Source organism: Panthera tigris, chromosome A1 (genome assembly GCF_018350195.1).
Source record: "Panthera tigris isolate Pti1 chromosome A1, P.tigris_Pti1_mat1.1, whole genome shotgun sequence".
Classification (NCBI taxonomy): domain Eukaryota; kingdom Metazoa; phylum Chordata; class Mammalia; order Carnivora; family Felidae; genus Panthera; species Panthera tigris.
In genome coordinates this window covers 143,229,610-143,252,844 of record NC_056660.1, presented here as the reverse complement: position 1 = coordinate 143,252,844, position 23,235 = coordinate 143,229,610, and the positions used below count along the sequence as shown (strand labels likewise).

At 42.7% G+C, this 23,235-nt stretch overlaps 1 protein-coding gene across 1 annotated transcript in view; it reads left to right on the top strand.

Moving 5' to 3' along the window:
* SERINC5 (serine incorporator 5) overlaps positions 1-20,569 on the top strand; it is a 100,470-nt gene extending 79,901 nt beyond the window's left edge. Inside the window, exons 8-12 of the mRNA XM_042989227.1 lie at positions 2,330-2,456; positions 9,406-9,472; positions 12,418-12,457; positions 13,077-13,221; positions 15,990-20,569. Of these exons, the coding sequence (XP_042845161.1) occupies positions 2,330-2,456; positions 9,406-9,472; positions 12,418-12,457; positions 13,077-13,221; positions 15,990-16,137 (527 nt within the window). The 3' untranslated portion in view covers positions 16,138-20,569. The remainder of the gene's footprint in view (positions 1-2,329; positions 2,457-9,405; positions 9,473-12,417; positions 12,458-13,076; positions 13,222-15,989) is intronic.
* Positions 20,570-23,235: the final 2,666 nt, after the last annotated feature.

Sequence of the window (23,235 nt, the reverse complement as noted above, 5' to 3'; positions counted from 1 at the left end):
TCTATCTTGACTGTACTTAAAAAAATTTTTTTTAATGTTTATTTATTTTTGAGAGAGAGGGGAGGGGTAGAGAGAGAAGGAGACGCAGAATCCAAAGGAAGCTCCAGGCTCTGAGCTGTCAGCACCGACACAGGGCTCGAATCCATGAACCCTGAGATCATGAACTGGGCTGAAGTCAGCCTCCCAACTGACTGAGCCACCCAGGCACCCCTAAGTCTAGTTTCTTTAAGACTTTCTTATATATGTATGTGTGTATTACACTTCAGCAGGGGAGGGGCAGAGAGAGAGGGAGAGAGAGAATCCCAAGCTGGTTTAGTGCTTTCAGTGCAAAGCCCAGGGGGCTTTTCCCAGGGACTGTGAGATCGTGACCTGAGCCGAAATCAAGAATTGGATGCTCAGTCAACTGAGCCACCCAGGTGCCCCAACACTTTCTTTTATGACTATTAGTTTTTGGTTTTAATTTAATGAGGTTTTTGGTTACAGAATTTTTCTTCTAAATGGCAAGTATCACTTAAAAACAGAAAAAAAACTTATTTTTAATTTCAGGTGGTACTAGTTAAATAGAAAAGTTAGTATTTTGGTCAATTAAAAACATTTTATTGGGGTGCCTGGGAAATTTATTTTTTGTTGGCCTAAGAATAAAGATTCCTTAAACCACAGCATACACAGTTATTTTTACTGTTTCAAATGTGGGTACCGGTAATAATTCTGGTCTGACTTCAAATACTTAGAATGTACATGTGTGTAAGATGATTTTTAGACTGTTAATTTATGTTTATGTTTCTTATTGGCAATCAGATCTAACTTGGATATTTAAAATTGAAGTTCTGGGGGTGCCTGGCTGGCTCAGTCAGTAGAGCCTGCAATTCTCTATCTCAGGGCCATCAGTTCAAGTCCCATGTTGAGCGTAGAATTTACTTAAAGATAGATAGATAGATAGATAGATAGATAGATAGATAGATAGATAGGAGATTCTGTGTTAAGTAAAAAGTACCACTGATGGTAATATGATAGAAATCTTTATTATGATGTAGGCTTTCAAAATTTTTAAGAAATCCTGAAAATCTCAGAATATTCCCAGATTAGACAATATTTTTTCCTCCATCTTTGCACAGGTAATTTTATTCTCTCCCGTGGGTATCGGCAGCACTCATAGATTGTAATTTGAAACATTCAGAAAGCATGTACCTGAATATTGTCACATTTCTTTTTTTTTAATGTTTTTATTTACTTTTGAGAGAGAGAGAGAGAGAGAGAGAGAGAGAGAATGAACACGAATGGGGGAGGGGAGAGAGAGAGAGAGAGAGAGAGAGGGAGACACAGAATCTGAAGCAGGCTCCAGGCTCTGAGCTGTCAGCACAGAGCCTGACGTGGGGCTCGAACTCATGAACTGCGAGATGGTGACCTAAGCAGAAGTCAGCTGCTTAATCAACTGAGCCACCCAGGCACCTCTCACATTTCTTTACATTATGATTTAGTAACTATTAGCCAGTTATGCCTATTAAATACAGTGAACAAAATGATGTTTATACCATCCCCTTGTAAGCAAGGTTTTTGTACATAATAGTAACAAATGGAATTAATGCACACAGCAGTATTGTTGAGGAAAGACCTTTTCTTTAAATAAGCTATTCTGTTTATAAATAAACTGATTTTTTTTAGCACCATAAATTTAGATATCTGATCACTAAAAAGAAACACGACATATATATAAATTTTTTTAACAAAAGTGTAAAGAATTTAAAGAAATGAACCGCTATGGGAGAACTTTCCTGGGAAAGTGGGTAACAAGCAAGCAAAGGATACTAGAGTCATGACCATCCTGTTACTGGCAATTAAGGGACTTCACATCTGGGTAGAGGCTGTTGGTCAGGTGGCTGTTGACCAGCTAGTCATGTCTGGTTGTTGAGTAGCCTCACCACTCTTCCACAGAGGATAGACAACAGTGGAAACTTGCTAATGTCTGCATCCTACCTCTGTTCAGAGCCTGCTGAGTCAGCTGATAAATGGATCTAATGTTACTTTTTGCTACTGTTTGAATAGTACTGAGAAGAGCAAGACTCTTACTACATCATGGAACAGAAGAACCCTTTGGTGCTGGAGCTGGAATCTGAGGGTCTTGTGCTAAGAGGGTGCTTAGGTGGGAGGGAGTGCTTTGACATAGCAACATTCTAGTCTAGTCTGAGTCAAGTTGGGCTGTGGACTAGAAGTTTCCAATGATAAGTCTTCACTCTTCTAAAGATGCGCAGATTTTCCCAAAATGAATGCGTCTGTGAGTTACAAAAAGCTTTTCTGATTAACTGTGATTATTTTGTCTTTTCCTCGTAAGTTCTAGATGAGCATGGGAAGAACGTTACGATCTGTGTGCCAGAGTTCGGCCAAGACCTGTACAGAGACGAAAACTTGGTTACTGGACTAGGTACCACTCTCTTGTTCGTGTGCATCTTATATTCATGGTAAGTCTTAGGAGATAACTTGAGACCATCCTTGCAGACTTAAAAGTGCAGAGAAAAATTTAAGTAAGTTGTAACAACTATGAGATAGCAAAACAAATCCCATCTGAGGAAGAGGAAAAAATAGCTTGAAGTTAAAAGTTTGTATTACAGCATGGAAGCACAGTGTTTGGACTTCACTTTCCTTACTTGCATTTATATGCATAAATAAATTAGATACATAGTGCATTGTAGCCATTCAGGAGACGGTTGGATATTAGTTGCTAAAGCATTATTGGAGGGCAAGGGAATACAAAGCAGGGAAGAGATAGTATGTGCCAGAATGTTTTGGCAGCTTTCTAATCCAAGGGAAGTATCGTTTGTTCTGCTGCTGATGGAAAGAATACAGAGCAGTACTTACACAGTCATTTTGTGTTTGGCCCGAGAAAGACAGGAAACGTCCCTTTTCTTTTATGCTAAAACCCACAGTGCTGTTAAAGCAGACTGTAGTTCACATGCTAGTCGTGGGGTGTGTTCCACCTTTATTTAGAATGTTTAAGAGTTTGCCCAAGGGAGAAAAGTAACAGGTAGAAATGTTTAGTTACTGATTCTGGTAGGTATTTCGCTGATCACTAAGCTTCCTTTTGACAGTGACTTTTTCATGTTTAGGTTTTCCGCTTTGTTTATTACGTTTCAGTGTATAAAAATTTCAACTTGGCATAGGTACATTATGATCATCCCTTGGCTAATAGAAATAAAATGTCTTTCTGAGAACGTTGGCACGTTCTCTTACAGCTTCTAACACTCCCTACTTTTAGAAAGGGACTGACAGACGTTTTGAAGATGCGGGAACTGGGTCTTGAGTACTTGTTCAGTCACGCATCAAGCCATGAAATGCTTGCTTGTGTTGCAGGTGGTTGTTCCAGGGACAGTTGTGTGATACTGGTTCTTATCCTGCCCCTGACATAGTGACAGATTCTCCTTCTTGCAGCAGAAAGGACCACGGTCACCATTTCGACCTTTCATTCTTATTAATTCCATAGTTGTTCACTGAGTACCTACTACGTCCAAAGTAGTGGATGGGATTCAGGCTCAAGTTTGTGAATGTTTTCAGGAAAACCATAAAGCCAGCCAAATGCTGACTGCCAATTCTCAGCTCTCCTTTTTCTGAGTAAGCTTTTCCTTCCTGAGTCTGTCATTATTGAGCTTTGGGGGAAATGGCAGTAGCGTGACTAATTTCATCATTTATCACTCAGTTTTTTCGGTATTAGTATGTAAAAAAATATTGGCAAATTATGTGGGAGGAAGTAGATTACTAAAATGTAATGACAGATGGTTCCATTTTAAAAATAAAATATAGGTGGGGTGTCTGGGTGGCTCAGTAGGTTAAGCGTCTGACTTAGGCTCAAGTACTGATCTCGCGGTCCACGGGTTTGAGCCCCATGTTGGGCTCTGTGCTAATAGTTCGGAGCCTGGAGCTTGCTTCGGATTCTGTGTTTCCCTCTCCCACCCCAGCCTGCCCCCCGCCTTGCCCCCCCCCCCCCCCGCAGTCTGTCTTTCTCTCTTTCAAAAATAAATAAACATTAAAAATTTTTTTTGAATACAAATGAAATATGGTTATGTTTACTTATATAGAAAAAAATCACCAAACCTATAATAGCGGTGGTATTAGAGATAACTTATTTTTGTTGTTGGTTTTGTTTTATAGGGAGGTAGCATTTCTTTTGTTTTTGTATTATTTTAAAAAACCTAGAAAGATATTTGACAGAATAAAACTCTATGTTTGTGTGGGTTGCTGAATGCCTCATCACACATGAAAAAAGGTGTCTGCTGCTTAGATGAAATAGGGCCTAGATTTGCTATAAATCTGTCAGTGGAAAGATGGCAACAATTCTACTTAGTGTGCTGATAGAACTGCCACATGGTGTTGTTTTGCAGCATGGACTTTTCACCGTGTCAGATTTTCACTGCCACCCTTGCGTGAGAGGTGATAAATAAAACCTCACCCCTTTTGGTTGATATTCCCAAAAGATAACAATTTTCAAAGCTGACCACTGCTACTTAAAATCTGTCTGAATGCCGGTAACAAATACTCTGAATGCTAATAACGAGACCTGATTTGGGGTGGGGGTGGGGGGCGTTAATAGCATCTCCATGAGTGGAGTGCAGAGTGACCAGGAGTGTTTGTGGGACTCAGGGCACGAACACACTCCCTGTGATGGGCAGCTACTTCTCCCAGGACTCAGTGAAGCGCCCCTCCGGAGGCTGGTGATTAGTGTTCGCTGCGAGGATCTGTGCAGCTCTGGGAGGAGTCAGCTTTGAGAACTCTCTAGCCAAGTGTCTTGGGCTCCCAGGGAAGTGAGATCAGGCCCAGTAGAGCCTCAAGTCAGGGAATGCTGCTGGGAAGGGGAGGCAGCCCAGTTTACGTTTTTGGATCTTGACTTTCTAGAGGTTATGTCTCTTCCCAGACTCAGAGGAATGAGAGATTGGAAAATGTTACAAAATGAGGCTCCATTGCTTGTGTGGAAACTGTCATTTAAACATGATTGCAGGAAGGGCGCCTGGGTGGCTCAGTCCATTAAGCATACAACTCTTGATTTCAGCTCAGGTCATGATCTCACGGTTCATGGGATTGAGCCCCACAACGGGCTCTGTGCTGAAGGCGTAGATCCTCTCTTCCTCTCTCTTGTCTCTTGCTGTGCGTGCGCTCTCTCAAAAAAAAAAAAAAAAAAAAGAAAAAAGATGATTGCAGGAATATCTAGAATCCCCCCCCCCCCTTTTTAAGGAATATTTAGAATTCGTGATAGACATCGTAGGAAAACTGAAGACTGTGTAGTTTGAATGTTACAAGGAGAAGAAGTCATACATTTTCTTTTCTTTTTTTTTATTATGCTTTGAAATGTCTTTTTAAATTTTAATTCCAGTATAGTTAACATACAATGTTATATTAGTTTCAGGTGTACAATAGAGTGGTTGAACAATTCTATACTCACTGCTCATCATGATAAGTGTTTTTTCTTTTATTTAATTTTTTTAAAAAAATTATATCCAAGTTAGTTAACATATAGTGCAACAATGATTTCAGGAGTAGATTCCTTGATGCCCCTTACCCATTTAGCCCATCCCCCCTCCCACAACCCCTCCAGTAACCCTCTGTTTGTTCTCCATATTTAAGAGTCTCTTATGTTTTGTCCCCCTCCCTGTTTTTATAATATTTTTGCTTTCCTTCCCTTGTGTTCATCTGTTTTGTCTCTTAAAGTCCTCATATGAGTGAAGTTACATGATATTTGTCTTTCTCTGGCTGACTAATTTTGCTTAGCATAATACCCTCTAGTTTCATCCATGTAGTTGCAAATGGCAAGAAGAAATCACACATTTTCACTGAAAGTCACATGAGTGCTTGGGATTGGGATTAACTTTTTTGTAAGGTCCTGGAAGGCTCACTGTACTATCTCTTTCCCTATCTGGAGCCAGCCAGCTCCACTGTCCCTCTGTCAACACACAGACATACATGCTTCTTTAGGGAGCTCTCATGACTCACTATGAGTATGTTTTATCTTTGCTGTCTTAGCTTGAAAGAGGGCTCAACCTAAACCTACTCCCTAGCTTTCCAACTGAAGTCAATTTTCCTCCAGATGCCCCTTCTACTGTACCCAGGCATCATTGCTGTGAAGAAGTGTCACAGCTTGGACCCCATGTAGGAGTTTCCCCAATGGCTCTTTCTATAGATCCACCCTCCTACCCCCCCTTAGGCCTGGATCTTTGCTGTAATGGGCCCCACCCTCCACTAACTATTCCTTAATCCCCTTCTTGGTCTCTAGATTTTTAAAAAATGTTTTATTTATTTATTTCGGAGAGAGAGAGAGTGTGAGCAGGGGAGGGGCAGAGAGAGGAAGGCAAACAGAGAGTCCCAAACAGGTTCCACACTGTCGGCACAGAGCCCGATGTGGGGCTTGAACTCACAAACTGTGAGATCATGACCTGAGCAGCAATCAAGAGTTGGACACTTAACCAGCTGAGCCACCTAGGCATCGCTAGGTGATTGAAATTACTATTTTGTTGGCTTCAAGTTGAGACTGTGCAGTCTGGCAGGATCCTGGGGGCAATAAGCGTCAATTCCCTTGTACATAAAAAGGAAACTGAGGGGCATAGAGCCTATTTCTGTGATTTTCTACCCCCCATCTCAGGAAACTTCTCCTTGAGTCTCCTTTGCTAGAGTACTGGGAGAGGCATGTTCATAATCACTTTTGCCCCTGGAATTGCTTGGAGTCAGGTGCTTCTCTGAGGTACAAGGATAAGCTGTATGATTTGTCTCATTTTGTTATCGGGGGAGGTATTTGTGCTGTAAAATGGTCCTGGCCATTTCAGTGTTAACTATGCCTATGAGAAAAAATTATTATTTAAATGTTAAGAAATTTGAATAGAAAATTAGAAAAACTACAGATCTTTATTAAATGTCAAACAACTTGCTAGGTCAAAATGAAACTTTCGTGGCAATGGAGTAGACTATGTAGAAGTAAGAATAAGGTTGGTAAGAGAATTGGAGAGAAGATTGGCTTAAACTGAGAATTGGCAAATCAAGGTGTCTATTCTTTTGGTGTGTTTTGTGTCTGCCACTTTTATTTAAGAAAGGCGGATCTATTAAAAAAAAAAAAAAAAGGAGGAGCGGTGTACAGCCTTTATTTTAGGAATCCTGCCACTTCCTCACCTATCAGAAATCTTCCTGGCTCAGGGCACCTGGCTGGCTCAGTCAGAAGAGTATGCGACTCTTGATCTAAGGGTTAAGAGTTCCAGCCCAAGGTTGGGTTAGAGATTAGTAAAAAATAAAGAAACTTAAAAAAATTTTTTCCTGGTTCTGCATCGGGGGCATGTTAAGGCATCCCCCTCCCCCCACCCCCACCCCCGCCCAGTTCACATGGGATGGTGGTCTCCTTTGGGAGCTGTGAATCACCACGTATACTGTGTACCGGGAACATAATTGAACTTCCTCCCTTTAAGGGTGGGAATAGTCATGGGATCCGTCAAGGGCCCTGTAAGTTTGTCAGGGAGCAGAATCTATGGTCTCCAACAGGAAAGTCTGGACATGTTCTGTAGAGATTTTCTTTGATCTGGGGGAGTTTGGCCAGTTCCAAAAGCAGCTGAAGCAGGTGCGGAGGGCCACCTGCATTTTGAATCATTCTGCCGATATGGAAGAGGCCCTGGGCATGGCGGTGGGAGGGGGTGGGTGGCTGGAGGGGAGGTGTTTTTTTTTGGTTGTCACAATAACTGCAAGACAGTGCTGGCTTTTTGTGAGTGAAGACTAGAGACAGTGAATAGGCTATGACTTATCTGTATGGTGATACACTGTCCCAACCAAATGTTGTCAGTCTCCTTCCACCCCCCGACAGGAAGCACTGGGTGAAAGTTGCTCGTACCTTAGCCCTGGAAAGGAGGAGGTTATGCATAATCCAGGAGTTGCTGTTTAGCAACTCGTCTTGTGCTCACCAGATGGCTCTGAGTAATAGAATGCAGACAATAAGAATTTCCTAGGCTTTTAAGGAGTTTGTAAAACAACGTTTCTAAGGTAATTCCAAGAAGAGTATTTTGTGGGTAAAGGCCATGACTGAATTATAATAATATTTTATAGTAGCATCTGTTTACAGAAGTTCTGTGTCATTAATGATGAACTGAATGCTGGTATTTTTAGAAGAACAAAAGCTTAGTTTATTGCTCTCTGACGATGGAAGTAAAGTAACAGAGGTGCCAGAATCAAAACCTAACTTTTCCTTCACAGAAATGATATATTAAATCATAATTTACATGCAGAAAATACAGCATGCTCTTACATGCAGGAGCAAGGTGTGTGTGTTTCTTGGGTGCACAACCATCAGGAAGTATCTCTACAATTCCTCTGATTAGGCTCGAGGTTAGGAAGTGGGAATGGAGTGGGCCTCCATTAGCATCCATCTGTTCAGAGCAGAAACCAAAGTGACGCTATTGGGCTTGAGTGGCTCACAAAAGGAGTGCGCTTGGATCCCAGAAGACTTTTATGAGGAAGTCTTTTTATTGTTTATTTGCATCTCATTGATCTCTTCTCTCCTTGAGAAAGAGGATGAGAATGAACAGAGAAAGCAGTGTTGCCTCTTGGGGTTTATTTGGTTGAAATGAACCTGCTAATTCCTGCTTCTCCAGTGGCCACACTCCCTATCCGCCTCCAGGCTGGCACATAGGATATGTCCGTGCGTGCGTGGTTTCGTGCAAGGGGCTAGGGATTGTTGTCTTTTTCACTAAATTCCCCGGGGCTTAGAACAGGACCTGACACATGGCAGGCCTTCAGTAGATATTTGCTAAAGGAATTTATAGAGTTAGCTGGAAACTTAAGTATTTATACATTTCTGTTTGCTTAAAGTATTTCCTTTTCTTCGCCCCAGAAAATATACCTTTATTACCCTTGTAAGCCAGATTTTATAACATTTTACCTATCTGGGTGTAGGGAGAGTGGTAGGAAGAATTTTTTTTTTTTTAAATCACACTCACAGCTACTCTATTGGATTTGCAAACAGAAAACCTTGTTCTGCCAAAGGTTGATTATCACAGTAAGTAACTGTGACCTTTGCTTTTCACGCCCTTGCTTTTTTTACTGCTGTATCTGGGTTCTTTTGTTGATTTCGATCCCTTCTAAGTGAGAGTAGTCAAAGAGAGGGGAAAGATAAAAGGGAAAAAAGAAAATTATTTTGGGCAGCTTGAGAGAGAGAAGTGAAAACCAAGATAATAGGACCAAAAGATTTATTTCTTCATCTGCAGACCTCTCTTTGCTTAAAATGATCTAATGCAATCCGTGTAAAAAGACATGAACTATAAAAATGGTGCATCTATTTTGGAATAAAGTGGGGTACTGAAAGATGAAATAGACTTAAGCAGCCCCAACAAGAGGGTGCAGGGAGGCGGCTCTGCCCTTCCTTTGATGTGATATAATAATGTGTTTGTTTCTTAGCTTGACGTCCACGACAAGGTCAAGTTCTGATGCTCTTCAAGGCCGATATGCAGCCCCTGAACTGGAAGTAAGTTCATTTCCTCCCCTTGTTCTGCTTCATCTCAGAAGACCTATTTTCCAGGAAAGTTCTTTACGTGTTTTTGCATCTTTATTGATTGGCATTCCACGATCCCATTTTTCTCCTCGAAGAAGAATACCATATTTTTGTATAGAACAAACAATGCCTTGTAGATACTATGGGGATTCAAATGCACCTTTGATTTTCCTTCAATGAAATTAGCCTCTGCTGGCCCTTGCTGCCCATCTCCACCAGAGGCCTGGGTAGCTTGGTCCGTCTGCTCTCTGCTCTTTTCCTCTGTCATAATGGAATGTGTGTGAGTTTTGTTTTGTTCTGTTTTAACTTCTAGTGCATTCCTCTGTTACATACCTGTCTTTGTCCTCCGTATATAGCATGACCATGAGGTTATATGTAATAGCTGTTTGAAGAAGGAGAAAAAGACGGAGAAGGGAAGGAACCAGCATCTGCTCCATGCCATACTGCTGAGCAGTGTCGGTGCATGAGCTTATTTAACTGTGTCCGTTCCTTCACTGCGTAAAGAATTGTGAACAGTAGGCATCCAGAGAATCAGGGTGGTGAACAGATGCCTATCAGTCAGCAGAATGCCTGTTATTTCCTTATTTGTGCGAAAGTCTTTTGCTGGGGCCCTCTGGAACATCCACTAAGGTCAGGAAAGTTCTAATTGCATGGAGGCAGCCAGGAAAAGACTCAACCCTGAGCCCAGGAATGGAACAGGAGGTTCCAATGATGGCTGAGACTTACAGCACTTGCTATATGCCAGGCACTATTCTAAGCACTACATTTGTGATTTCATTTAATCCTCATAAAAACCCAGTAAGGGTTTGATCTCTGTTTTACAGAGGAGAAAAAGCAGAAGTTATTTAAACTTTTGATTGGCTGGCATGTAAACCGTGCGCTCTGGCTCCAGAGTCTGTGTTCCTGAATGCCGCTGCCCGAGAGCTTGGCTCCTGGCTCCTGGCCCTGCTGCCAGCCCTGCCTGACACGGGCCCCAGACAGTATCCTGATAGCTTTCCCCGGATGGAAGAGCCCTGGTGTCTCTCCAGATACGGGCACTCTTCTCTGCAGCTGGGTCTCTGGGGAGGGTCTTTCCTGCACCTGACCTGGAGATAGTGAACATTATGAAGGGTTGTCAGTCTGCCAGCAGCATTCAGCAGCTCTCTCTGTCACTTGAAAAAGGAGAAATCTGTGCTGAGTCTGAATAGGTTACTGCTTATTACACAGAAAAGAATGGTCTCTAGAAGGCAGGCATTTGTTCTCACCACTGGCTGGGTGACCACCTGCTGCGGTTGTGCCACTGTGGCTTCAATGTCCTGATTGTGTAGAGCGTAAGCTCAAAGAACAGCAAGTCTCTAAGTTAGATTTAAGAGGATGTTTTCCTTCTCATTCTAAGGAAAGTGTCCCAGTGTTTCCTTCTGAACCGAAGAACGTGCAGAACGGAAGTTGGTTTGCTCTCCTTCTATCCCGTTTCACAGGATACACCTTTAAAAGAGAGAGTTGGTAGTTTCTTATGCTAAATGAAGCTTCAGAAGAACTAGGACCCCAGGACACCAAGTCTTGAGCCCACTGAATGATTAGACTGTGTAACTTGATCCAAGATTCTGTCAAGGCCAATCCCTTTATTAGAAGTTTCCCTGATGTAGTAGGGAAACAGGGGCTTGGCCTTGAAGTATATAAAAGAGACAAAGGCTCAAGCACCTATGTCCTTATCCCTGGCTCTGTTCTTTCTAGTAAAAACATGGTCAGCCAGGAAGTGCCAAGGACCCAGCATTTCCCACCTTGTCTTGGTACCTGTAATGTTTTTTACCCCGTTTACCAGAATCCTTCTGCAATCGTGTAGTAATTTTTCACAATCCAATTTTTTTTTACTAGTTTCTTGTTTTGAGTAGGTCATGAACATGGTACCACGTTTAAAAGGTGCCAAAGAGTCTTCAAAGGAAAGCATCCCATCCATCCCGGTCCCCGGCTCCCCTGCCTCCATAGAGGCAGACAGTTGAGCAGCCTGATTTCATAGGAAATGGAGGTGGGCCTCCTGCTTCCAGACCTCATAGCCTTAACCATTTCTGATTCTGCCAGCTCCACCGTCTCCTACATTTCACATGCTACCTGTTGCGTTTTGTGAATTGCGGGCCTTGGATTTCCCATCCTGCATTTATATCCCAGCTCTGTGACTAAACTAGTTTTGTAACTTCAGGCCAGTTATTCACCCTGCCTGACCTCAGTTTCCTTACCTGCAAACGGGATAATAATCCTAGCAAGGAGAGCAAATCATCACCAGGAGTGAGCTCCATGAGAGTGAGAATCTGTCTCATTCACCTTGTGATTCAGGTTGAGTTTTCCAGAAGCAGCTGCCAAGGCAGAGTTGATGTGCAGTGTGTCTGTTAGTGATCAACACATGTGGAAGGAAGGAAGAGGAAGGAGGCAGAATTGGGCAGAGGGTGAAGTCAAAGGGCACTGGAGGCCGGACAAAGCCACTGTTGACTGTTTTGGTGCTCCAGAGCCATCAGAGCTGTACCCAAGGGTCAATGGCTGTGCCTTTACACCCCTGCCATGTGCAGTCATTTAATGTAGCAAAAAAGCTTGCTGTAGGGCAGAGTAATGCTCTGTGGCTGAGCCAAAGCCTGGGAGCTGCCATCCAGAGGATGCTCACAGCATTCTAAGTAGCTGAGCAATCACTAAGTGAACACCTTTGAGGGGGTGTGCGTGGCTCAACCCATGTGTGTTGTGTTTCCTATCACCAGCACAAGAGCACTTGGGAAGAACAGATGCTTAATCAAATCCTTTGGAAGGGAAAGAATGTGCATAGTTCAGAGCCTGGGATACAGTTCCCACGGGAAGGCTTGGCACATCACACAGATGGCCATTAGTACTTTACTGATGCGGAGGTAGAAAAGTGGGATGCAAGCCACCTGACTCTGTTGGGTTTGTTCTTCCAGGTGGCACGCTGTTGTTTTTGCTTCGGCCCCGATGGAGAGGGTGAGTAGAGAACTTCCCCTTCCTTTCAGCCTTGTGGTGCTGCGGACCTGTGGCACTAGGCTGTAGGTGTAGGTATTTGGGATTCAAGCAAAATTACTTGAATGGTAAGAGGAGATTCTTACTCCAAAGCTGGTTTGCTGTTGATATACTTTCCATATTTTTTCTGAATGGTTACTGGGTTTTATTTGTGTTCATATTCTAGCAGGCAGGAATCAGTTTATGTTTTGGTTCACATGTAAGTTAAATTATACAGAGAGACTTAGGGAAGGAGGAAGTACATTTTTCAAAGGAATGAACATTTGGATCGGAGCATCCCAGGGGCTTGAGAACCCCTGGTGTGCTCCCTCACTGTCATCTGAGCTTATCATAAGTTCAAGTTTGGAAGGGCTCTCTTCTGCTCTGTTCAAGTGAATGTGATGTTAGGTAACTCAGCCTGTGGAGGACAGTTCTAGAGTTGGGGCGGGGATTGTGTTTAGGGTGTGGATGTGGGTAAAGGTGGCTTTCGATGTCTTCCCTACTCAACAGCCCCTGGGATTGAAGTTAGTGAGTGTGGCTTTGCTGAAGTGGCAGGCGTGCATGTGTTCACTCTATGAGCTTGCACTCGCTCTGTTGTTCACAGACACTGAAGAGCAGCAGAACGTGAAGGAGGGACCACGGGTCATTTATGATGAGAAGAGAGGCACCGTCTATAGCTATTCCTATTTCCACTTCGTGTTCTTTTTGGCTTCCCTCTATGTGATGATGACGGTCACCAGCTGGTTCAAGTGAGTGTGACCCCTTGTCTTAGACTGTTTAGAAGGGATGATCTTTAGAAAACCAAGTTGAGTCTTATTCTTTAAGTGCTGAGGCCCACTGAGTCACAGACCTGATCTCCTACAGTTGGCTTAACTCTTCTCCAAGTCCTGCTGTGCTCACCTACACAGAAACACTGCTGGGGTCTCAACAGTCTGTGGTTATGCTCTTAATTAACCGTTGGAATTGACGATGCTCCCTGCAGCTTTAAGAAAATGAAAGGTTGGGGCGCCTGGCTGGCTCGGTCAGTGGAGCATGTAACTCTTGATCTCAGGGTTGTAAATGCAAGCCCCATGTTGGGTGTGGGGATTACTTAAAAATAAAACCTTAAAAAAAAAAGAAAGAGAAGGAAATGTTAACCGCATATGGGCGGTCTTGAGGAACACAGTAATAGTAATGGAGGAAGAACTTGGAATTCTATTTCTTGTGTTTTTAAAAATTTTTAAGTGTTTATTTATTTTTGAGAGAAAGAGAGAGACAGAGCATGAGCAGGGGAAGGGCAGAGGGAGAGGGAGACACAGAATCTGAAGCAGGCTCCAGGCTCTGAGCTATCAGCACAGAGCCTGATGCAGGGCTTGAACCCATGAACCATGGGATCATGACCTGAGCCGAAGTCGATGCTTAACTGACTGAGCCACCTAGGTGCCCCAGAACTTGGAATTCTTAAGCAGTCATCTGCTTTTTTTTTTTTTTTTAAGTTTTAATTTATTTAAGTCATCTCTATGCCCAACGTTAGGCTTGCACTTAAAACCCGAAGATCAAGAGTCGCGGCTCTTCTGACTGAGCCACACAGGCACCTCAGCAGTCATCTGCTTTTTTTTTTTTTTTTTAACATTTATTTATTTTTTGAGAGACAGAGACAGAACATGAGCTGGGGAAGGGACAGAGAGAGAGAGGGGGAGTCACAGGGGAGTCCGAAGCAGGCTCCATGCTCCAAGCTGTCAGCACAGAACCCAATGCGGGGCTCGAAGTCATGAACCATGAGATCATGACCTGAGCCAAAGTCGGCCGCCTAACCAACTGAGCCACCCAGGTGCCTCAGTCATCTGCTTTTAAGGAAGAGAAAATACCTGTTTTTTCTACTTTGTATTTTGTGTTTTTAAATTTTACACTTTTATTATGAAAGTTTTAAACATCTTTTTTAAAAAGACTGACATAGAAGCATGGGAAGTGACAGTGTCCTCTCCCTGACCCCCTGCCATGCCCCACGACTACTGCTAACATGGTGCATACTCTTTCACTCCTTTTCCATGCATTTACAAGCCTGTGTCATCTTGAAATTTTTATTTATTTATTTATTTATTTATTTATGTCTTTAAATGTTTGAAAATTTTTAAGTGTTGAGAGGGAGAGAGCCCACGAGCTGGGGAAGGGGCAGAGAGAGAGGGAAAGAGAGAATCTCCAGCAGGCTCCACACTGTCCACGCAGAGCCCGACGTGGGGCTTGATCTCATAAATGTGACATCATGACCTAAGCCAAGATCAAGAGTCAAATGCTTAACTGGCTGAGCCACCCAGGTGCCTCAAGCCTGTGTCATTTTTTTAAATATAAGTATGATTATACACGTTTCCCCTTGAGATTTTTTTGTTTCATTTTGTTTTTAAAGCTAACAGTACGTGATGGGTCTGACTTTCCCTATCACTACATGGAAGTTCTTTTTAATTCTTTTTTAATCACTTCTCACTGATCCAAAGTTTTTGTTGGATAATAATTTGTTATAACTCAGAATAAACATGGGATAGACATTTAGGCTCATTGTGCTTTCTTTTATCTATTCTTTCAGCAACTGTGTGAGTGGCTCCCATGTGCCATGCTGTTACAAATGGCAGGGCTTATAATTGAATGGAGGACACAGACCATGATCCAAATCAAACACAGTGTGCCAGGTAGTGCTAATAACTATTAGGGAGAAAACTGAGGAAGAGAAATGAGGAGTAACAGGTGAAGTTTGGGGATGGTGGAGATAGCAAAATGCTTCACTGGGGAGATTTTTCCAGAACATCTTGAGGGAGATGAGAGGAGGGAGCTTCTAATATGTCCCTAATGCTTCTAATGCTTTGATAATCCCTAGAAAGTTTTGGTGTGGAAAGCTTAAAGGAGGGAGCTTTAATCAATAAGGCAGAAAGGAACAGATGTTGAGAATGTGGGAAAAATTGGAAGCTCTTACACTCCTGGTAGGATTGTAAAATGGTGCTGCCACTTTGGAAAACAGTTTGGCAGTTCTTTGAGATGTTAAACATAGAGTTATGACACAATCTGGCAGTTCTAATCCTAAGTATCTACCCAATAGGGAAAAAAAAAGTACGTCCACACAAAAACTTTGACATACATGTTTATAGCAGCCTCATTTATAATAGGGAAAAGGAGAAACCACCCAAATGCCTATTGGCCGATGAATGGATGAACAAAATGTGCCATATGCGTGCAATGGAATGTTACTCAGCCATAAAAAGGAATACATGGTTAAACCTTGAAAAACAGTGTGCTTGGTGAAAACCAAGAGGCCACATGATTCCATCTCTGTGAAATGTCCCGAGTAGGCAGATACATAGAGATAGAAAGTAGGTGGAAAAATGGTGTAAGTTGTATCTGAATTGAGCTGTTAGGAAAACAAAACAAAAAAACAGAAAGGCTGGAGGGGATGGCATCGGGGAGACACCTGCTGGAAGATACCTCCCCCCCGTCCCCCCACCTCGTTCTGTTCCTGCTCTGACCACAGCTGGGTTTCTTGTTTCCACAGCTATGAAAGTGCCAACATCGAAACCTTCTTCAGCGGAAGCTGGTCCATCTTCTGGGTCAAGATGGCCTCCTGCTGGATGTGTGTCCTGTTATACCTGGGGACCTTGGTTGCTCCCCTCTGTTGCCCCTCTCGGCAGTTCTCCGTGTGAGGGGCATCTGACTAGGCCCGCAGGCTGGAAGTGACATCCTTTGAACAAGGGTCTGAGTAGTGACTGGTGCTTTGTGAAAAGCTAGCATCTTCAGGCTGGTTGAAGTGGGTCTGAAAAGGCCTTCAGAAAAAAAAAATCACCTGATTAGCTTTTTAATTCTGAAAATCAAAAAGAAATTACCAGTTTATCCCAAAAGAACTGAAATTTTCAGCCAGGCTGATCCCGAGTGATCATGTATTTTGTGTGTGTCATAACCCTAAAAACTGGAATAGGCTAGTATTTTGCTTCTGTATGTTTTTACCAAAATAGGGTTTGGGGCACGACATCTTATCACAGGGATACAGCTTCCTTTGTGTGGCCTGTCATTCTTATCCTTGGAATAGAAAAACATGCCAAAATCTTGAGCCCTCAGCCCCTGATAGAATGCAGACCCCTCTCACACACCTCAGCTCGGAGTCTCGTCCCCAGCGGGCTCTGCAGACAGAACTCAGCCTGCAGGCCCCTTGCTCACAGCTACTTGGTATTTATAGGGTCCAAGAGGAAGCACCTGCTTGCAACTCCACCCTTGTGCTGTTTCCTCCTGGCCCCCCAGCGTTTCCCTTTGAAACTGTGATGCTGGGAATCACAGCTTCACTCTGTGCCCTTGCCCTTCCCAGAGGTCCCCTCTTCTTTCTGGGCTGAGTATCTTTGCTTAATAATGTGAAAAAGCACAATTTTGCCATCACTACCGTGTGGTCCCCACTGTATTCTTACTACCTGATCTGAGTTACTGCAATAATTATGACTCCCATTTGTGGTGTTTTTCACATGATTATAGAACAGTATTCGGGTTGTTTTCTTCGCTTGAACAATGGAGGGCTATAGTTCTTATAGTTCTCACATGTTTGTACTTATTAATAGTAATAATATTCTAGGACCTTACCTGAAAAGTTGCTTCTTGACTGAAGCCTGCTGCACCCCTCTTTCATTTATGAAAGTCAACCAGTTTCTCTTCCACCTTGAGGCCTTTGAAATTCTAACAGCAAAAGGGCTTTTGTTTCCAGGATCTGTGATGTGACCATGGCATTAATATCCACTGTGGTTTTTTAGAGTAGATTTGCTGAGGTAAGGATCCCAGGCAGCCCCTCAAACTGGGCTGACCAGATAAAAGCCTATTATACAAGTTGTAGAAATGGCCAAATATACCTAGAAGAAATGGTGAGGGGTGGGCCGTGGGGAGGGGTATTTAATTAAGCCATAAACAGCGTCCATGGAGAGTTCCAAAAATACATACTTGGAACACTCCTAGGAGATGTGACTTTACGCAGCTGCCCAAGAAGATTTCCATGTTCAGTGTTGCTCTCCTCAGTCACGGAAGAGTTTTCTCAGTGGAAAGGCCGTTAGAGACCCCAGTGGAGACACGGTGGGGGTGCTTCTGTTAGTGTCTCACACAGGGTGGAAAGAGTCCTCTCGAGCTCCCTGGCCATAGAGGGTCTGAAAATGGAGAGACTCGGCCTGTATTTTGTGTGCCCTACTGTACGAGTTGGGCAGAATTGGGTCCCAGTGTGCCAAAGTGCTGGTGTGGGGAATTAGTCAAATTCTTCATTTCTACTCCTTTGCCCTCCTCCCAGGAAAATCAGAGGGGAAACAAATTCAGTGGATGAATTCCTGTAGACTCTTGCCTTGTTTATAATGCTTAAGGTTCCATTTATAAAGGCACTCGTGTGTGTGTGAGGGCCTTGTTTTGTAAACTTTATCCATTTGATTTTTTTAGGCCAGAGTCTTCTTGGAGCTTGGCAGTTGACAGGTCCTCTGGAGTCACAAAATGGATAGCCGCTGTGTGCAGCCCCTATTAAGCCGATGGGACTGGGAGCTCTGTGGGTCGGGGACAGATTGAGGGAGCGGGCTGTGGGTATGTGTGACAGCCCCCTGGGAGAAGCCGCCACAGTGCGGTAGTGCCACGGGGCTCTGGGTAAGCTGAGGTTGGCTTTGGGAACTCAAGAGCTGTGATGCCAGTTTCAATGTGGGTTTCTTCCTGGTAGGGTCTAGCTGGCTTGAGCAGCCAGCTGTGTGACTTTAGAACTGGTCCTCGGCAGCTCACAGTCCCTCTGACAAGGCTGCTGTTACTTGGCTGTCCTTCGTTGGCCGACTTCCCCTACAGAAGGAAGCTCAGGGAAACACAAAGGAAAAGGACATCCACTGCCAGTGGCCGAGCCCTCAGAGCTTCCTTCTTTAGCTGGCCCAGCCAATCCCATGGTTGCCAGCTGCTTAAAAACTTGGTTTGTGGCCCAAAGTTCTTGAAGTTTAGTCTGACGCGAGAGGAACGGTTGCAGCCACTGATTTTTATGCTCAGCTGGGTATTTAAGCAAGTTTATCTGAATGGTGCATGCGATGTGGATATACTCTAAGGATTGAGGGCATACAAATAAGTTGACTTTAATGATTATTAATTGTAATAAACAATACTCAGGTGATGAGTCAACGTTTGTGGGTTTAAAGAACCTACATTTTTATGCTACCGTGATTTAAGAAACTGGAAAAATTGTGCCAATTGCTTTGAGTTGCTGTCATGGTGTTCATTTGAGAAATTCGCTGATCTTTTATTAATATAATTTTGCTTCCTACAACTTTTTGTATGTGATTTAAAAAAGTACATTCCCTGTAGCTGCTGGTCAGACTCCTTTAGTGATAAAAGTGGAAGAAGTTTTTTTTAAAAAACTATGTGTATGATTCCCCTGTGCTATTCCTTTGATGTGGAGACTTTTTCCCTTCTCGTTTTCATGAGTAAAAACACTAAATGGGGGAAGGGATTCTTCTGGGAATGTTGCTGTGTACCTAGATGTGTCACCTCACTGAAGGCCAGAGATGTTTCTGTCCAAGGCTTTTGGCAACCCGACTTCATCCAGACTGGGTTGAGTTTTTTTAATACTGGTTAGTTGGTTTTGCTTTTGTCCTCTTGGTTTCTTGGAAATGGCTTGAAAGAATTGTTCATCAGAGATACTTGGGGCTCTTTTGTGAATAGATGGACTGTGTGCATGTGAGCTGTTGGAGGGTGGGGTTACTGGAGATTTGGGGAACCGCCTCCCATTGCACCCCCACACCTCATTGTTTATTTCCAGTTCCTCAGAGGATCCTTTGTTCTGGATGACCTTCATGCAGTGCTAATCCCACTTCCACCCCCATATTGTCCCCCTCTGTCTATTTAAGATTATGTACTTATTTAATTTTAGCCAGAAGTTTACCACCATTGGTGCTGGTGCTTCATGTTACCCTGCAAAGGGAATTCGAGAGCCTGTGTTTAAGCTGCCTTGGCTTTTTCCTCCTCTGACTGCCTTTCTAAATAGCATTTCGTTTTGGCATACATTTGTATTCTACTCCTCTTGGAAGTGAAAGTGATTTGGGCTAAGGCCCTACATGTTCAGAGAGAACGCTGGGTCCTCCTTAAGGACAGTGCAGTAGCCAGTCTGCTCATAGAATTCTGCTCATATCCAGTTCTATCAGGATATTCTCCTGTTAGAACGAGCTCCCTCTGCTTTGTTCTTAAGGCGGCCACCATGTGTCCCACCATCTTTAAGATGCTTGTAAAGCCTCAGACACTTTAATCTAGTGTTGCATTTCAGGCAGAGGTATGTTGGACCTGTTGGACCTACCTTACAGGACTAGAGAGCTGTTCACACAGATCTTTCAGACTAATGCTGGTCTTTCTAAAGATCTTTCTCTTTTTAAAATTTTCTTCACCAATAGATCATTTGCAGAGGCGTTCGTTTTGAAAGGAAGAAATATTTGGCTTTTACCAAAGAGGGTTTTTTGTTTTTGTTTGTTTTTAGGCAAAATTCCTTCAGAAAAAATTAATTGGGTAAGGATACATTAAAAATGCCTATGTCCAAATCTACTTCTGTAGGGGTTTGATCATATTTATGTGAGTAAAATGATGAAGCATTCTTTAAGGTAATCCTCTGGGTGAAGGATCCTGGGAAGTTCTCTCAGGTAAAGAAAGCTTGCAACAGATGTGTAATATATGTCTTGAGAGTTATTTATGAGAAATTTAAGAGGATTATTTTGCTTTCCTATATTAAAGATTTAAGTTCTTTTTTTACTTTGCAAAAAAAATTCTACGAAAGTTTTATAATCATAACTTTGTTCATTTTTTAAACTTTTGTGAAATAATTAGCTGTAGCCAAATTATTGGTTATGTTTTGCTATATTAGAATTTGAAATGTATAATGTGTGGTAAATTTACTGTTTGAAATTTATAATAGTCTTGGATATGGTTATAGTTTTGGTAACTTTTTAAGAAGTTATTTTCTACCCTCTAGACACAAAGGCAACTGTGGGTTTGTATTTGTTTTTTGAATGCTAATTTTTCTATGAAGCATCTGAAGTTGACCAGTCTTTTCCTAGGTAGAAAACTCAAAACTTGTTAACTCTGTACTTTAATAAAATTTAAAATGGAGAACTATGTTGTTGTTTTGTATGTGTGTGTGTGTGTGTGTGTGTGTGTGTGTGTGTGTGTGTGTGTGTTTTTGTAACTGAAGTCTTCTAGGTGGTGTTTTCCAAAGTGTTGAAGTGTTAATCAGCTTTCAAGCTTCGTAGAGTCTGTTCCAATTCTTGAGAACGAAAATAAACACAAAAACCCAAGTTTTTTGTTTCCTTCACCCCTGAAAACTTCTGTGGTCTTGCTTTCTTTTTCCCATTCTTGGGCTGGTGCTATACTTTCTTAAATATGAGAATTAGAGTAAGTCTTCTGATCTAGGATAGTGTTTCACTTATGTAAGTTTTTAAATTTTTTCCTTTTTTTTTAAGTGTTTATTTTTGAGAGAGAGTATGGGTGGGGGGAGGGGCAGAGAGAGAAAGAGACAGAGGATCTGAAACAGGCTCTGCGCTGACAGCAGAGAGCCCAATGTGGGGCTCGAACCCACCAAGTGTGGGATCGTGACCTGAGCCAAAGTTGGTTCTTCTAGTCTTTTTTTTTTTAATTTTTTTTTTTAATCTTTATTTATTTTTGAGAGACAGAGTGTGAGCAGGGGAGGAGTGGAGAGAGAAGGAGACACAGAATCCAAAGCAGGCTCCAGGCCCTGAGCTGTCAGTACAGAGCCTGACACGGGGCTCAAACTCATGAACCTTGAGATCATGACCTGAGCCGAAGTCGGACTCTCAACCGACTGAGCCACCCAGACGCCCCTCTAGTCCTTTTTTAAATGTGAGGTTAGTTTCCTGAGTTTTTAAATTGTACATATCACATAATATAAAATTGACCATCTTAACCATTCCAAAGTGTACAGTCAGTAGTCTTGAGGACATCTATACTGTTGTGCAGCAAATCTTCAGAACTCTTCTCATCCTGCAAAGTGAAGCTCTACACCCATGAAACAGCAATTTCCCACCAGCCGCTGGACAGCACTATTCTACTGTCTCTGTGACTTTGTCATTTGCTTCATTTCCTCCCCACATCTGCTTCTTCCCACATAGAAGCGGATACTGTTCAGGTCTTCTGGCCCATTTGCACTTCGGGGTTCACTACTTCGTGTTGCAAATGTTGGCCGTGTGTTTTTGGTTGCACTAATTCCTCTTTTTATGTGGGAATTCAGGAATATCCAAAATCTCTGCTTCTACTGTTGCCATTGTTTCTTCCTTTCACTCGAATTGAACCCTTTGCAACAAGGCTTTACACACACCTTTTCCCTGAAACTGCTTTTTCGGGTCATTGGTAACCTCTGTGGCTGACTCCAATGTCCTTATCTTACGTGGCCTATCTGATGCACTTGATGGTATTAACTAAATTACCTTATTGAGATTCTCATCTCCATGGTTTCAAAGGGATTGTCTATTATAGTTATCTTGTTCCTGTTGACATCGTACTTAAGATCAGAAGAGACAGATAACTTTTCTTAGCTCCCAGTCTCCAACTCACAGAATCACAGCCAAGGAACCACCTTCTGGATCATCCTCTCTTTTCCATAAGGCCTGATTTCTAGCCAATTAGTTTGCTCATCCTGAGTCCTGCCCATAATGATTTGGGAGTCGGTGGCTTCAGGTTGAATGGTTCTTGTCTTGTAGCTTAAGCTGGTGGTGCTTTTGTTCAGTTCTCTTAAAAACATTGTGTTCTCTGTGAATCTTAATGGGATTCACTAGGTCAGATAGAAACCATCTCTGCCAATCTTTTCCAGATACACGTCCGCTACTTCGGACTGCAGGTCAGAGTGCTGTGTGACAATACCCTTAATCTTGCAGGCGCCCTTTTGTCTAGCCTTGAGGATCTGGAAATCACTCCCTTAAGTCTTTCTGAGGTCTTAGCAGAGAGGGCTTTTGTCTTGACCCTGAGGCCACATTTTGCTTGTGGCATCTTAGAAATGATAAGTAACTAATAAATCAATGCTGTTGAAAGTATTTCATTGAGGGGCGCCTGGGTGGCTCAGTCGGTTAAGCGGCCGACTTAGACTCAGGTCACGATCTCGCGGTCCGTGAGTTCAAGCCCCGCGTCAGGCTCTGTGCTGACAGCTCAGAGCCTGAAGCCTGTTTCAGATTCTGTGTCTCCCTCTCTCTGACCCTCCCCTGTTCATGCTCTGTCTCTCCCTGTCTCAAAAATAAATAAAACGTTAAAAAAAATTAAAAAAAAAAAAGAAAGTATTTCATTGAATGTGTTCGGGTGTGTTAGTAAATGAAAAATAATTTAGGAAACTATTGCAGGGCAATCCACATCGTGTGTGTGTGTGTGAACTGTTAAAGATACTCTGATGCTTGTTACAACTGTAAGGAAGATTTTATTTGGGACTATTGCAGTTGGAGTTTTGCAATAGGGCGGAGATCAAGCAGTTAAAAACAAGACGACAGGGACACCTGGGTAGTTCATTTGGTTGAGGATGAACATTAGACTTTGGCACTGGTCATGATCTGACAATTGTGGGTTCAAGCCCCACATCCAGCTTTGTGCTGACAACACAAATACTGGTTTGTGTTTACTGGTTGTAATAACCAGTCCATTTTTTGGCCGGTATAACCTCATTCCTACTCCCTTCTGTCTTTGTCTTCCATTTCGTGCTGCTCATAGAGCTCCTCCTTTCTATCTGCTAGATTGGATGCTGCCCAATTTTAATCCAATTTTACTCAAACTCTTAAATT